The 17,720-nt window shown below is 39.0% G+C and overlaps 1 protein-coding gene across 1 annotated transcript in view; it reads right to left on the minus strand.

The window, feature by feature from the left end:
• The window catches only part of LOC137760731 (membrane cofactor protein-like), a 46,312-nt gene extending 31,231 nt beyond the window's left edge, over positions 1-15,081 (minus strand). Inside the window, exons 1-2 of the mRNA XM_068537635.1 lie at positions 14,941-15,081; positions 298-486 (exon numbers count right to left, since the gene is read on the minus strand). Coding sequence (XP_068393736.1) covers positions 298-486; positions 14,941-15,061 — 310 coding nt within the window. The 5' untranslated portion in view covers positions 15,062-15,081. The remainder of the gene's footprint in view (positions 1-297; positions 487-14,940) is intronic.
• Positions 15,082-17,720: the final 2,639 nt, after the last annotated feature.

A 17,720-nucleotide genomic window follows, 5' to 3' on the forward strand; every position in this document is an offset into this window, starting at 1 on the left:
TCAAAAATAGATTTAAATCAAATTCAAAATTCGACATTGCTTGTTAGAATTCATGGGAATCTTATTATTCATTTGTTATTTTTTCCTTATTAAATGGCCAAATATGATTCATATTTACCCAGGCAACCAATTGCCAAGAAAAAGATTCCTTGGGGATTTCTCAAAGCCTGAAAAAATGCATTTCAATCTAAAACCTATATTCACATGAGAAAACCATCATTGCACTAGTGGAATATGCATGCTAAAATGTGTGAAAATTTCCAGAGACATAAAACAATTTTTTTTTTGTTTACTTACTTGTACAGGCCTCCTGGAGAGGTGACCATGTATTATCATCCTGACAAACAGCAGAGGGGGGAAGAGGAGGAGCCATGGGCTGGAAACCTAGGCGACATTCATAGTGTATAGTTTCCCCAGGACTATAATTGGGTTTTGGGGCACCCTGGAGCCTCATAGTTTCAAATCTTGGTGGATCACCACAGGCATCTAAGTAGGAGAGAATAAGAACATGAAAATAAAGTACTTTATCTCCTTCATCAGCCAGGGACTGTGGCCTGACATCAGGTAAGTAGTATGGAATAAATAGATTCTTGGCATGATTGCCCCATGCTTTTACCTAAGTGGTAGTAGTATCAAAGGATGTACCTTGCTTACTTTAAATAACAATCTATTAGCTTTTGGTTTGTTGAGAAATAAGGTGAACTTTCATTCAACACTAAATTGAAGAGATAACAACAGTGTTTTTGGTTTTAAAATATATTTATATGTATGTATCCTTCCCCACTTCCTTCCAAATCCAAAACTCACCTCTCCTCTTTTCTATAGTATATAGCACTCTGCTCAGATTACTCTTCCACAGTTTGAAACACAAGCACTTGTCACATCAGGCTCAGTTTCCTCTCAGAATGCAAGGTCCTAGAGGGCAGGGATCATATGCCTTCTTTTTGTACTACACTCTACACACTGGGTGCTCAAGAAATGCTATGGTAAGAGGTAAATATCAAATAAGCATTGTGGATTTCATAGATAAAAATAAATATGGAGTAAAATATTTAAAAATATAACTTCCTTTTATTTGTTTCATATTAATGAATTAAGCATTTTATAAATAAATGGACACACTTTTTTTAAAAAAGTATTTTGCAGAGAGATGTGAATGCAAATGGTTCTATTTATTTATTTTTGGCTGTGTTGGGTCTTCGTTTCTGTGCAAGGGCTTTCCCTAGCTGCAGCAAGCAGGGGCCACTCTTCATCGTGGTGCACGGGCCTCTCACTATCGCGGCCTCTCTTGTTGCGGAGCACAGGCTCCAGACGCACAGGCTCAGTAATTGTGGCTCACGGGCCTAGTTGCTCCGCGGCATGTGGGATCTTCCCAGACCAGGGCTCGAACCAGTGTCCCCTGCATTGGCAGGCAGATTCTCAACCACTGCACCACCAGGGAAGCCCCTGGACACCCTTTAAATACCAAATTTTATTACTTTGAACAGCCTTACATAAAAAATTGGTTTCTTGGACATTACTGTAAACATAATTTAATCTCCCTTCACTGATTACTGGATCATGCATTCCCTTAGAAGTTCCCTGAAGTAGCCGTTTGGGCTGTTTATACAATATATCCTGACAGTAAAGCTGCTATGTTGTTATGCTTTTAGAATTTTTTACTTCTGGCCTTTGTTTGTGGGAGTTCTTCCTTAGAAAATGTCATTCCTGCTTCAGCAAGTTCTCTTCCTTTTAATTGTCTGTGCACTTGAAAACCTTATAAATCTGATAAAAAATTCAATAATATAACGGAGACAAATCAAGTAAAGTCCTAAAAGGATAAAAGAATGCAGAGGCATCTCCTATAAGGTTAAGGACCTAAGGAGAAGGGAAATAGACCTATTTTGATCCTTGAGGAATCTTTTCTTTCTTACTCCCTGGATCTCGGTCTTCACATTGAGAGAACTCTACACGTAAAATAATGAAATTAGAATGCTCCCTAACACCATACACACACAAAAAAACCTCAAAATGGATTAAAGACCTAAATGTAAGGCCAGACACTATAAAACTCTTAAAGGAAAACATAGGAAGAACACACTTTGACAAAAATCACAGCTACATCTTTTTTGACCCACCTTCTAGAGTAATGGAAATAAAAACAAAAATAAACAAATGGGACCTAATGAAACTTAAAAGCTTTTGCACAGCAAAGGAAACCATAAGCAAGATGAAAAGACAACCCTCAGAATGGGAGAAAATATTTGCAAACCAATCAACAAAGGATTGATCTCCAAAATACACAAACAGCTCATGCAGCTCAATATCAAAAAAACAAACAACCAAATCCAAAAATGAGCAGAAGACCTAAACAGACATTCTCCAAAGAAGACATGCAGATGGCCAAGAGGCACATGAAAAGCTGCTCAACATCACTAATTGTTAGAGGAATGCAAATCGAAACTACAATGAGATAAAGGAGGCAAGAATATACAATGGAGAAAAGACAGCCTCTTCAATAAGTTATGCTGGGAAAACTGGACAGCTACACGTAAAAGAATGAAATTAGAACACTCCCTAACACCATACACAAAAATAAACTCAAAATGGATTAAAGACCTAAATGTAAGGCCAGACACTATCAAACTCTTAGAGGAAAACATAGGCAGAATACTCTATGACATAAATCACAGCAAGATCCTTTTTGACCCACCTGCTAGAGAAATGGAAATAAAAACAAAAATAAACAAATGGGACCTAATGAAACTTAAAAACTTTTGCACAGCAAAGGAAACCATAAACAAGATGAAAAGAAAACCCTCAGAATGGGAGAAAATATTTGCAAATGAAGCAACTGACAAAGGATTAATCTCCAAAATATACAAGCAGCTCATGCAGCTCAATATCAAAAAAACAAACAACCCAATCCAAAAATGGTCAGAAGACTGAAATAGACATTTCTCCAAAGAAGATATACAGATTGTCAACAAACACATGAAAGGATGCTCAACATCACTAATCATTAGAGAAATGCGAATCAAAACTACAATGAGGTATCACCTCACACTGGTCAGAATGGCCATCATTAAAAAATCTACAAACAATAAATGCTGGAGAGGGTGTGGAGAAAAGGGAACCCTCTTGCACTGTTGATGGGAATGTAAATTGATACAGCCACTATGGAGAACAACATGGAGGTTCCTTAAAAAACTAAAAATAGATCTACCATACAACCCAGCAATTCCACTACTGGGCATATACCCTGAGGAAACCTTAATTCAAAAAGACACATGCACCCCACCCAATGTTCATTGCAACTCTATTTACAATAGCCAGGACATAGAAGTAACCTAAGTGTCCATCAACAGATGAATGGATAAAGAAGATGTGGCATGTATATACAATGGAATATAACTCAGCCATTAAAAGAAACAAAATTGAGTTATTTGTAGTGAGGTGGATGGACCTAGAGTCTGTCATACAGAGTGAAGTAAGTCAGAAAGAGAAAAACAAATACCATATTCTAAAACATATATATGGAATCTAAAAAAAAAAGGTTCTGATGAACATAAGGGCAGGACAGGAATAAAGACACAGATGTGGAGGATGGACTTGAGGACAAGGGGAGGGGGAAGGGTAAGCTGGGATGAAGTGAGGCAGTAGTATCGACATATATACACTACCATATGTAAAATAGATAGTGGGAAGCAGCTTCATCGCACAGGGAGATCAGCTCAGTGCTTTGTGACCACCTAGAGAGGTGGGATAGGGAGGGTGGGAGGGAGACGCAAGAGGGAGGGGATATGGGGATATATGTATACATATAGCTGATTCACTTTGTTATACAGCAGAAACTAACACAACATTGTAACACAATTATACTCCAATAAAGATGTTAAAAAAACAAAAACGAAAACAAAACAAAAAAACTACAATGAGGTATCACCTCACACCAATTAGAATGGGCACCAACAGAAAATCTACAAACAATAAATGCTGGAGAGGGTGTGGAGAAAAGGGAACGCTCTTGCACTGTTGGTGGGAATGTAAATTGATACAGCCATTATGGAGAACAGTATGGAGGTTCCTTAAAAAACTAAAAATAGAATTACCATATGACCCACCAATCCCACTACTGCATATATTCAGAGAATACCATAATTCAAGAAGACACATGCACCCCAATGTTCATTGCAGCACTATTTTCAATAGCCTGGTCATGGAAACAACCTAACTGTCCATCGACAGATAAATGGATGAAGAAGATGTGGTACAAAATGTTCATTGAAGCTCTATTTACAATAGCCAGGACATGGAAGCAACCTAAGTGTCCATCATCGGATGAATGGATAAAGAAGATGTGGCACATATATACAATGGAATATTACTCAGCCATAAAAAGAAATGAAATTGAGATATTTGTAGTGAGGTGGATGGACCTAGAGTCTGTCATACAGAATAAAGTAAGTCAGAAAGAGAAAAACAAATACCGTATGCTAACACATATATATGGAATCTAAGAAAAAAAAAAAAAAAGGTCATGAAGAACTTAGGGGTAAGACGGGAATAGAGACACAGTCCTACCAGAGAATGGACTTGAGGATACGGGGAGGAGGAAGGGTAAGCTATGACAAAGTGAGAGAGTGGCATGGACATACATACACTACCAAATGTAAAATAGATAGCTAGTGGGAAGCAGCTGCATAGCACAGGGAGATCAGCTCAGGGCTTTGTGACCACCTAGAGGGGTGGGATAGGGAGGGTGGGAGGGAGGGAGGGAGATGCAAGAGGGAAGAGATATGGGGATATACGTATATGTATAGCTGATTCACTTAGTTATAAAGCAGAAACTAACACACCATTGTAAAGCAATTATACTCCAATAAAGATGTTAAAAAAAAAGAAAGAAAGAGAAAAACAAATACCGTATGCTAACACATATATATGGAATCTAAAAAAAAAAAAAAAGAAAATGGTCAGAAGAACCTAGGGGCAAGACGGGAATAAAGATGCAGACCTACTAGAGAATGGACTTGAGGATACGGGGGGGGGGATGGGTAAGCTGGGACAAAGTGAGAGAGTGGCATGGACATATATACACTACCAAACATAAAATAGACAGCTAGTGGGAAGCAGCCGCATAGCACAGGGAGATCAGCTTGGTGCTTTGTGACCACCTAGAGGGGTGGGATAGGGAGGGTGGGAGAGAGGGAGATGCAAGAGGGAAGAGATATGGGAATATATGTATATGTATAACTGATTCACTTCGTTATAAAGCAGAAATTGACACACCTCTGTAAAGCAATTATACTCTAATAAAGATGTAAACATTTTTTTAAAATAAATAAATAAATAATAAAAGAAGATGTGGTACATATATACAATGGAATATTACTCAGGCATATAAAGGAATGAAATTGGGTCATTTGTAGAGACGTGGATGGACCTAGAGACTGTCATACAGAGTGAAGTAAGTCAGAAACAGAAAAACAAATATCATATATTAACGCATATATGTGGATTCTAGAAAAATGGTACAGATGAACCAGTTTGAAATGCAGAAATAGAGACACCAATGTAGAGAACAAAAGTATGGATACCAAGGGGGGAAGTGGGGGGTGGGATGAATTGGGAGATTGGAATTGACATATATACACTAATATGTATAAAATAGATAACTAATGAGAACCTGCCCTATAGCACGAGGAACTCTACTTCACTTTGCTGGACAGCAGAAACTAACACAACATTGTAAAACAAAAAAAAAAGAGAGAGAGGGAGAACTCTAAACAAGTGAAATGTTACCCCCCTTTTACATCATATTCTAAATTCTAAACTCCTCTCTTGATGCTCTGTCCAACATTTCATTTACTCCATGTCCTGATATCCACCTACTGGCAAAATGTTTTCCACTATGCTGATCTTGATATATGAATGCTCCTCAATCAACTGCCCAAAAAAAGCAAAAGGCAAACAAAAAGATGTAGTTATCAAAAACATTGTTTAAAGGTTTTTATAGTGTTGAATTTTATTAATAACATTAAATTTACTGAACACTCTGAGCCATACATTCTCATTTTACAATAGGAAAAAATTGAGCTAGAAATGCTATATAACTCCATTCTACATACAAATGTATAACATCATTCTAGAATTTCCTGGAACCAAGAAAAACATCAAGTTAACAGCATGCCCATAATTAAATTATGCAAGTGTCCTTTGTCTTATGCATTCGATTTCAGTAACTATCTCAAAAGGGTATTATGAAGAAAGAATTCCTGATACGACTCTCACATACAGTGCTCCATATGGAAATGTCAATTGAATGGTTTAATCCATTCAACTAACTTGAATTATTTCTTCCCACTAACATGCATCATGAAAGACATGCTTTCAACTATGTGCAGTTTAGAATGTTTGCTTTGGCAACCAGTTGATTACAAGCTTTATACACTGTAATAATCAGGTACAGTATCATACCTTTTTAATCATTGAATTTCTTCTCTTATTCAGATTACTGAAGTCTTTTTCCTGTGAGGATTTTCAAACTAAACATTCCCAGCTTCAGAAAAATAGTATTTTGACTAAGTTTTTCTAGATATTTTACAATATAATTATTATTAGGCTGCAATGCTATACTTTAACAATAGATGCCATTATATAATATGATAGGCTGAATTCAGAAAATTCCCCAATTTTCCAGAGAAGTTTCAGGAAAATGAAATAGTCTCGACTACAGGTGAAGAGAACTGTTCACCTTCTGTACACTTAACAAAAATTACGCAAGCACTCTCTACCTGCTTGCAAAAATTAAAAGTAACTCTCTGAGTCAAGCACACACCCACATCCCTGCCCAGGTGGTACCTTCAGAAAATCATGGTCTCTGACCAAAAGTGGAACCTCAATGAAACCTGACCATCCCAACCCCTCTCTCACTGTCTATACAAACTATTTCTTTTTAAATGAATATCAAAACAAAAATTTATTGAAACTAATGTCCATGCTTATACAAATTAACTTTTTAAAAGGCTGGTACAATGCTTGCAAGCAAGAACATCTGTATCCTACAACACTGAACATCTTTTTATCAAACTTGGAAAATGTGCCACGTAAACACAGTTTTAGTTGGTGGGGGAGATGAAACTGGATTGCAGATGTAAAGGAACATCAGATGCAAAGGAAGAATACTAAATGCCAAGCAATACGTTGTCTTCAGAAATAATACATCATTATTTTTTACTTTCTCTCAGTTTGCCTTTCTTTGTAGGTAGGCCTAGGCACAGGCTTGGGAGAAAGGCTTCATGTTTACGGAAAATGCCAGATAAGGTATTTTGAATTCACCCCTCTACATGGTTAACTTACTTCCTTGGAACTTTAACATGTATAAAAGTATGATGGTAACTAGGTGAAATGAGGCAGAAAGACAATAAAAATATATACCGAGGAGTTTGAATGCTCAGAGGTGGGTCTGCCATGACAGGGGTCATTCGTGTTACCTATTTTAAAACTTCCTTTCCTTTCTCAAAGGCAGACTCTTGCATCTAACCTATCAATTTTATTTCTCAATTCCCACTCATTTATAAGCCATATATAAGTTTCTGAGTAGGTCTCCTTACCGGTCTCGCCACCTTTCATTCAGTTCATTTCCACATTGCCACCAGAGTCATACTGACATGATACTTATGACCAAGGCTCTAGTCAGATACTTTTTTAAAAAAAATTCCAGTTTCATTGAGATATAATCGACATACAGCACTGTATAAGTTTAAGGTGTACAGCATAATGATTTGACTCACATACATCATGAAATGATTACCACAATAGGTTTAGTGAACACTCATCACCTTATACAGATATAAAATTAAATAAATAATTTAAAAAATTTTTTCCTTGTGATGAGAACTTAGGATTTACTCTCTTGACTGCTGTTATATATAAGGGACAGATTGCTAATTATATTTATCATGTTGTACACTACATACCTAGTACTTATTTATCTTTTAACTGGAAAGTTGTACTTTATGTCTGCCTTCATCTAATTCTCCCTCCCCCAACCCTACATCTCTGATGACCACAAATCTAATCTCTTTTTCTATAGGTTTGTTTGTTTTTAAAGTATAATTGACCTACAACACAATGCCAGTTCCTGTTACACAACACAGTGATTTGATATTTCCATACATTTCAAAATGATCATCACAAAGTGTAGTTACAATTTGTCACCATACAAAGATATTACATAAATTGACTGTATTCCCCACACTGTACATTTTATACCTGTGACTCATTTGTTTTGTAACTGAAAGTTTATAACTCTTAATCTCTCTCACCTATTTCTCTCCTACCCCCTGCCCCCAAGAAACAAACTGTTTGTTCTCTATGACTCTATTTTTGTTTATTTTAGTTTGTTTATGTTTTACTTTTTTAGACCCACATAGAAGAGAAATCATACATTATTTGTCTTTCTCTGTCTGACATATTTCACTTAGCATAATACCCTATAGTTCCATTCATGATGCTGCTAATGGCAAGATTTCATTATTTTTTTAATGGCTGAGTAACTTTCCATTTTGTATATAGCCACATATATATATTATATAATATTAATATATATAATATATATTAATATTATGTATTAAATATTAGCATACTATATAATAAATATATTATTATATATTAATATAATATATAGCATATTATATTATAATATTTATTATATAGTAATATATATCATAATATATAATATAATATAATATATATTATGATATACTAATATATATTAATATAATATATAATATATTTAATATATATAATATATTTAATATATATTATAATACAATATACATATTGTATATAATACATTTAAAAAACATTATATTATATATTATATGTAATATATAACATATATTATATTAAATATATATTATATTTTTATATGTTAATATATTAATATAAATATTATAATATATATTAAATACATATATTATGTATGATTATCTATAGTATATAATGTATAATCATATATAATATAATATATGAATATTATTTAATATACAATTATATTATATATTATATATAATTATATATCAATATATTATATAATTATATATTATATATTAATATGTTATGTAAGATATGTATAATATATATTATATACATAAATTATATTATATATGATTATATATATTATAAAATCATATATATAATATATTATGTATATATTATATACATATATGATTATTTTCAGTAACTGATTTCTCAAGTTTGGTGCATTTTAATAACACTGCACTTTTATTCCCCCCTCCACATCTTCTGTTTTTGACATCCTTTTGTTTCTTGTATGTCTTAATTTCTTATTATGAATATAGATGATTTAACACTTTTTGTCTTTTAATCGTCCTACTATCTTTATAAGTGGTTGATTTACTACATTTACTGTATATTTGCCTTTATCAATGAGATTTTTTCTTTCATAATTTTTCTGTTTCTATTTGTGGCCTGTTCTTTTCTGCTGAGAGGAATCCCTTTTACATTTATTATAAAGCTGGTTTCATGATGCTGAACTTTTTAAGATTTTGCTTGTCTGTAAAACTTTTGATCTTTCCTTAAAATATAAATGATAGCCTTGCCAGGTAGACTATTCTTGGCTGTAGGGTTTTTTCCTGTTATCACTTTTCATATATCCTGCCACTCCTTTCAGGCCTGCAGAGTTTCTGCTAAAAAGTCAGCTGACAGCCTTATGGGAGTTCCCGTGTATGTAAACTGTTGCTTTTCCCATGCTGCTTTTACTATTTTAATTTTGACACTTTAAGTAAAACGTGTCTTGTGGTCCTCTTGGGTTGATCTTGTTTGGGACTCTGTGCTTCCTGGATCTGGAAGACTGTTTCCTTTCCAAGGTTAGGCAAGTTTTCAGTTATTTTGTCTTCAAATCTGCTCTCTCCCATTTCTCTCTGTCTCTCTCTTGTCCTTCTGGGACTACTATTAGGCAAATGTTATTACCCTTAATGTTGTCCCAGAGGTCTCTTAAACTGTCCTTATTTTTTAAAATTCCTTTTCCTTTTTTCTGTTCAGCTTGAGTAATTTCCATTACTCTGTCATCTAGTTTGCTGATCAGTTCCTCTGTATCATCTAATCTACTGTTGATTCCTTCTAGTGTATTCTTTATTTCAGTTATTGTATCCTTCATTTCTGTTTGGTTGTTTGTATTTTCTAACTCTTTGTTAAAAACTTCTCACTCTGTTCATCCATTCTTCTCCCAAGTATCTTGAGCACCTTCATGATCATTACCTCAAACTTGTTATCAGGTAGATTGCTTATCTCCACTTCACTTAGTTCTTCTTCAGGGAATTTATCTTGTTTTTCTGTTTGGAATGTATTCTTCCGTTGCCTCATTTTGCCTAATCTGTTGATTTTATTTCTATATGTTTGGTTGTTATGTTTTCCAACCTGGAGAAGTGACCTTATATAGGAGACATCCTATGGGGTTCAGCAGCACACTACCCTCTGGTCACCAGATTTATATGCACTAGGAGTGCCTTCTATGTGGACTGTGTGGGTACATCTGCTGTGGTTAGCTGACTGCTGTGTATGTGCTTGTAGGAAGGTTGGCCCCTGCTCTGTTTTGTGTTGAGGCTGCCAGCCACTGGTGTGTAGGTCTGGGTCCTGGCATGGTTGGCTGCATGGCCAGGAGAATCCCCGTCCTGGCGCCAGCCCATTGATAGGTGGGGCCAGATCACAAAGTGGCTGGATGTGGAGCCCTGTTGTGGGGGCGGGGTAGAACCTGGTCTCAGAGTAGCAGGCTGCAGGGCCAGGGGCCCCAGGACTAGTGTTAGCCTGCTGGTGGATGGGACCATGGCCCAGGTGGGTTCCACAGCTGGTGCTGGTTGGTTGATGGGTGAGTTCAGTTCCTAACATGGCTGGCTGAGGGGCCCAACGTGTCTTGGAGGTTGTGTCAGCTTGCTGGTGGGCTGGAACCCTGTGGGTCTTGGCACAAGTGCTGGCTCTGGTGGGCAGGACCAGGTCCCAGGGTCTCTGGCTGCGAGGCCCTAGGGGTCCTGGAGTTGGTGTTAACACACTAGTGGGTGGGGCTTTGGTTCAGGGGCTCCCAGGGCTGGTGTCCATCCTCTGGTGGGTGAGGTCAGGTCATGGGTCTAGTATTGGCCTGCTGGCAGACAAGGTCCAGTTCCATATCTGGATGTGGGGTAACAGGGGTCCTGGGGTTATTGTTGGCCCACTCTTGGGTAAGCCTGGGTCTTTAGTCCTCTGGTGGGTAAGACTGGGTCTTGGGGTGGCTAGGGACTCTGGGTGTCATATGACAGCCAGACTGATGGTAGGTGGGACTATGTCCCCAACTAACTAGCTGCTTGGCCTGGGGTGTCCCAGGACTGGTGCTGACTGTCTGGTGGGCAGGGACAGGTCCCAGCACTAATAAGCAAGGGAGAGGATTCTAAAATGGTACCTGACAGCACCAGTGTCCTCATAGTGGGATAAGCCCCCCAAAATGATTACTGCCAGTACCTATATCTCCACTGCTTCCTACCTCTTTGTGAAGCTCTCCAAGATCAGCCAGTGGGTCTGACCCAGGCTCTTTTCAAATTACTGCTTTTGCCCTGGGTCCTGAAGCATGTGAGGTTTTGTGTGCATCCTTAAAGAGTGAAGTCTATATTTCCTAGAGCCCCCTGGCTCTCTCAGAAGTAAGCCTCACTGGCCTTCAAAGCCAAATGTTCTGGGGGCTCGTCTTCCCAGTGCAGGACCCCTGGGCTGGGGAGCCCAATGTGGGGCACAGATCCCTCACTCCTTGGGGAGAACATCTGTGATTATAATCATGACAATTGTAATTACAACTACCATTTATGGGTTGCTTACCCAGGGGTATGTGTCTTGACTAAACCACATCTCTGCCCCTCCTACCCATCTCGTTTTGGTTCCTTTTTTATATCTCCAGTTGTAGAATATCTTTCTGCTAGTCTTCAGGTTGTTCTCATCAATAGTTGCTGTGTAAATAGTTGTAATTTTGGTATGCTCGTGGGAGGAGGTGAGCGCCGTGTCTTACTACTCTGCCGTCTTGGCCATTCCCTCCTCCAGATATATTTCAATGGCTCTCTGATGCCCTCATGATAATGTCTAAGGCTCCTTGACATGGTTAACAGAGCTTTAATATCCGCTCACCCTTGCACACTCTTCTAAGCCATATTCAGTTCCACTAGTAGTGCCCATTAAATTACTCAACTTACTGTAGCACTCTAGACCTCCATGCACCATTTTTCTTCAGCTTTAACCAGAGACCCTGCCATTCCTCTCACCCATTCATCCTTCAGCTTCATCTTAGATGCCACTTCTTCCTGGAGGCTCTTAACATCTCTCACTCAAAAAATTGGGTTAGGTGTCCTCATGATGTCCCAATTTATTTCTTTCATAGCACTTTTCATGCTGTAATTGTTCATTGTTTATACTTCCTAGGAGACTATAACCTTCTTGAGGACCATGTCTCATTCTTCACTGCATTTCTAGTTCCTAGTGCCAAAGCTGAAAGATCATTGTTATCAGTTCTCTACACTCTTGGGTCAAAATTCAAATTCTTTATACTGTTCAGCCAATCTGTTCCAGAGATATCTGCAAATCATCACTTTTTCTTTGCTGTTTTTACGCTTGTTTTCATGTTTTTCTCATTGGCTTAGTTACAGACATTTCCCTTTATCAGGGTTTGTAATTTCATGTAAAATATTTATGCTTTATTATTTTATTATGAATGCAGTTTCCATTACTGCTATGATTAGAAATGGTATTTTAGCATTATCATAGGTGAACTCCAAATATCATGGGTTTTTTTTTTTCCTAAAATATGGCACTGAAAGGTTCCAGAATTTGTTTCTTAAAACAATAGGGATGGTATCAATCATTATAGAAAGAGGAAATTGAAGCACTACCTGTGCCAACCAATATTTTAAATGTTTTGTTAGAAGAGTTCCTTTAAACATTTCTTGTAAGGCAGGTCTAGTGTTGATGAACTCCCTCAGCTTTCGTTTGTCTGGGAAAATTTTTATTTTTCCTTCATATCAGAATGATAACTTTTCTGGATAAAGTATTCTTGGGTGACAGTTTTTATCTTTCAGTATTTTTGAGAATTCCAATCTACTCCTTACTGGCCTGAAGACTTTCTGCTGAGAAACCTGCTAATAGCCTAATGGGGGTTCTTTTATAGGCTACCATCCTTTTTTCCCTGGCTCCTTTTAAAACTCTTTGTCATTGACTTTTGACAATTTTAATATGTATCTTGGAGAAGGTCTTTTTCTTTGAGGTAATTAGGTGTTCTCTTAGCTTCATGAAATTCTATATCCAGTTCTTTCCTAGTTTTGGGAAAATCTGTTATTGTTTCTTTAAGTAAATTCTCTGCCCCACTATCCCTCTGTTCTGGGATACCCATGACCCTAATGTTGCTGTACCTAAGAAAGTTGGATAGCTTTCGTAGAATTTTCTCATTTTAAAAAATATCTTATTTCTCTTTCCTCTCCTACTTGTATCATTTTAGATTTCTATCTTTGAGTGCACTAATTCTCTCTTCCATATGGTCTCCTCTATCTCCAATGCTTTCTAAGGCGTTCTTCATCTCATTTACTGAGTCCTTCACCTCCAGAACTTAAATTCGGCTCTTTTTTAGAATTTTAATCCGTTTGGTAAAGTATTCCTTCTGTTCATCAATTTTATTCCTGAGTTCATTGAACTGCCTTTCTGAGTTTTCTTATGGCTCATTGAGTTTCTTCATGACAGCTATTTTAAATCCTCTATGAGTTAGATCACAATATTCTGGGACTTTAAGTTTGGTTTCTAGGAGTTGTCATTTTCTTTTTGTGGTACAGTGTTAGTGTGGTTCTTCCTGGTGCTTGATGGTGCTTAATGATGCTTCATGGTTCCTCTGCCGGTGCCTCTGAAGTAGTGAACACCTACCTATTTGATTCTAATAATTCAGTTAGAAATTAGAGGTCTTTCTTTTGTTTTCCAGCAGGTGGCACTATAGCACAAGCCTTTGGTTTCTCTTACCCGTGCTGCCTCTGGCAAGAGGTGCAAGTGGGCACTTTTCACCCTCCACTGCCTCTTTCGGAGGTGTTGCCCAGTGGCCACCTTATCACTTCTTATGCCTCTGTGGTTGTTGGTGCCTTGCTGCTGCCAGTATGACTGGCATCACCACATGCGGCTCAGGGGTGGTGAGTTCTGCTGCATCCAGGATCCTAAGTCACAGCCTCCATCACTAAAGGGGGACTAAAGGTGGGGTTGTAGCTGGGGTCCAACCCGGCGCCTGCTCTCACCTGACTGCTACATGCACAACATGAGCTTCCCAGCCCCACACAAAGCAAGCAGTAGCTTACTTGCCCCACACTTGGCACCACTGAGTGGCCAGTTCTACAAAGCACACACCAGGGACACCCTGCGCAGGCTCCCCCAGCCCAGTCCAGCCGGGCACAAACACCCCGCTCGCAAAGTATCTCCCCGCCCAGAGAACATAGGGGAAATCGTCCCCACAGGCACAGCACCAGCCTAGCAACATCCCCAGGCACCTGGGCACTCAACAGCAAGCCGTCACCAGCAGCACCAGGTCGGCACTGCCGTCCCCAAATGGCTCAGTCAGTCCCAGAAACACCCTGCAAGCTTTTACTAGTGACCCAGCTTGGCCCTTGGTAAGCCCCAGCTGCGCCCACCACCCCTCACTTCTCAGTGCGCACCACCAAGCAAGCCTTCTCCTCGGGCACTATGTGGTCCCCGCTCCCCTAGATCCCCGAACGGCATGACCCGGGGACACTGTGGCCACGCCTTCTATCCCAACCCCTTATGACCCCGGGTGGACCCAGCCCCGCGACTCCGACCCGAGACAAAAAGCAAAGCTCCCCCCACACTCGGTTCCAGTCGGCCTGCTTCCCAACCCGCTCTAGTTCGCAGCCAGGACGCACACTCTCTCCAGGTTCCTACCGGAGAATATGGGTAGCAGGAGAACTAGGGCCACGAAAATCATCCCAGCGAAGCACCAAGTAAAAAGGGGACTCTCGGGACGGCCGGGAGGTGCCTTGTGCGATACGTAAGCCGCTATCATTTTCGGGGAGATCAGCGGGAAACGTGAGACCAGCCCAGCAGAGATCTGAGTTCAGTTACCAGACGCAACAATCCCCAGACTCACAAAGCGTCAAGTGCAGTCACGCAGGTGGGCGTGGCCTGAGCCGCAGCAGGGACGGAAGTGTGGGCCTGGCGAGGCCAATGGGCGGGATGCAAGGCGGGGCCCCCGGACAGGCCGGGCGTGGCCCTGGCTTGGGTCTAACCAGTGTGTGCGCGCGCAGCTTGCGACTCCAGCTCGGACCCTGATTGTCTCTGGCTCCTCCGTCTGCAGACCTAAAGGAGAGCTCTGGCGGCTTGCGGGAAATGGCTGGTTCACCGCCTCCTCGTGAACAAACTGTTACCACCCTACGCAGGAAGGGTGGAAAGGAATCAGGGCTGGCGCAGTCATCATTGTCCCTTTTCCGGAAAGCTGGATTAAAGAATCAAGCGCATCGACCTGAAAATAGAAACCTAGAGCCCAGGCAGTGGGTCACCGTGGGGCCCACACCCCTCATGACTCCGGTTTGGACCTGGGGCACTCCAAACTGTCCGGACTTCTGGGCCCTTTCTCAGTCTTTGGCTTCAGTCAGTCATAACTCGGGATAATAGTTGAGGTTTCCGTGGTTGAGTGTATGCTACTGAAGTTTCTCATGGCCTGATAGATTTCAGAATTAGGAAAGGTTTGGCTGTTGCTCTCCCAACTGCTAAAGTCAATTAGTCTCTATCGTGTTCCCAGGAGAGCACCCCTGGGAAGGTAAATTATTAAACAACACCGGACCATTAGCTTATTGGGCCTCAACTCTATGGAGCCCTTGCCCTTGAGCAACTAAGTGTCTTGTTGAAGATGAAATACACATGCATGTAAAAAGTAAGGACAAGGGTGCATTAATTGCCAAATTCATGAAAGTGATGTATGTCATTAGAGTTGGGATGAGTAAGAATTGGTTAGGTGAAGTGCATAAGGGGGAGAACTTTTCTGTTGAAACAATCTTGGAAACAATGCTGGAAAATTAAGACTGAACACGATTTATTTGTAAAGCTATAAGTAAACCTGTATGACTAGTAGAAGAACACAAAAGTAGTAATTGATACACATAAATAGAGATTAGCTGCAAATATTCCAAAAATTTACTAATAGCTGACAGGATTATGGATATTTCATTTTCTTTGTGCTTTTCAGCTTTCTATATTTGACCCTATGTTACATTTCAAATCAGGTAAATAAACAAATTATTTACAACCAACCTGTGCTTTAAATGCTTTGTTCCTAGAATGGCTGGGACAGAACCTGTATCACACAGAGTTAAGGTATGAGAGGATGATAAGGAAATGGAGATCCTCCCTGTAAACCTCAAATGCATCAGCTGGAATTACAAAGCTTTATATACATTTAAACAATTTTCTATCTGAGAAGTGCTAAAGATATTCTAGGATGAACAAACCATGGAATTTCTTCTTCCTCCCAGACCAACACAGTTTTTTGAATTCTTGGCAGAGCATATAAAACCCAAAGTGTGGGTGCGATGTATAAAATAAATACCTTAGTATCTTGGGTTATAAAATCCAGACATTCCACGATAACACAATTATAGGAGGTATAATTAAGGAGACAATGAAAGGAAACACAATGAGAGGGAATTGTCATTTAAATCTTACAGTTGTGAAAGAGTGATAGAAATGTTCTGTGGACTCAGTGTTGGTAATTATTTGTGAAAGAGAGAATTCATTTATTGTTCTCTGCAACCATCTGTACACAATATTCTATGTAAATTGTATCTCAATAAAGCTGAAAAAAAGTTTCCCACCTATTTTCAGTCTTGAAAGTAAGTTTTTCTTTTCTTTTTTTTTTTCTCATGAGAGTATTTAAAAGGTACGAAAGAAGCGGTAGTTTTTGGTTTCCTAGTTACAGGTGCTAAATTCAAGGGTTGGGTTTTATTGAAACTTTATTACAGTCAGTGAAATTTCTACAGCTGAGGTTCAGCAAATTATTCTAAGTATAATTGAAGACTTTCACATAGATTTCTTTAACTTCTTTTGATTTGATCCAACTGAGGCTCCATTTGAAAGGCTTTGAGCCTTGTTCCCTATTTTTCTGGACAAGTTCCAGGAAGCAGTGATAGTTTTCTTGCTGTATCTCCAGTGCTGAGACAGTTCTAGACCTCTACTAGCTGCATAGTAAATACCCATTAAATACTGAGTGAAATAAATTGGCGTTGCTGTCAAGTGCATTTAACATGTCTCTGCCAATCCTCTCCCACTGTGGATTTACCAATTCTGGGAAGGTTCTGAGATATTTTGATTTTAATAATTTTAGGTACTGGGAACAAGCAGGATTTGTCTCTGAAAAGAATGAGCTACAACTGTCTACAGAGAAAACTTTCCTAAATCAGGCATGGCAAGCTGACCTATGAAGTGGATCTATTGTCTAACCCTTAGCCTTGAGATCATTTTAGTGACTGCGTTCAAAGAGACAGCATGGACTGTGAACTTCCTAAGGTCCTGAAAGGAATAGAACTCAACAGTTGAGGCTTTAAGTGAAGTAGGGGCTTAAACACTAGTGGTTCCTATAACTGCCCCTAAAAATTTTGTCAAACAGCCATTAAGAAATAAGGAGAGAATGGAGAATATGACTGTTTGTAGACCAGGTTTTGAGCTTTGTA

Source organism: Eschrichtius robustus, chromosome 3, assembly GCF_028021215.1.
Source record: "Eschrichtius robustus isolate mEscRob2 chromosome 3, mEscRob2.pri, whole genome shotgun sequence".
Classification (NCBI taxonomy): domain Eukaryota; kingdom Metazoa; phylum Chordata; class Mammalia; order Artiodactyla; family Eschrichtiidae; genus Eschrichtius; species Eschrichtius robustus.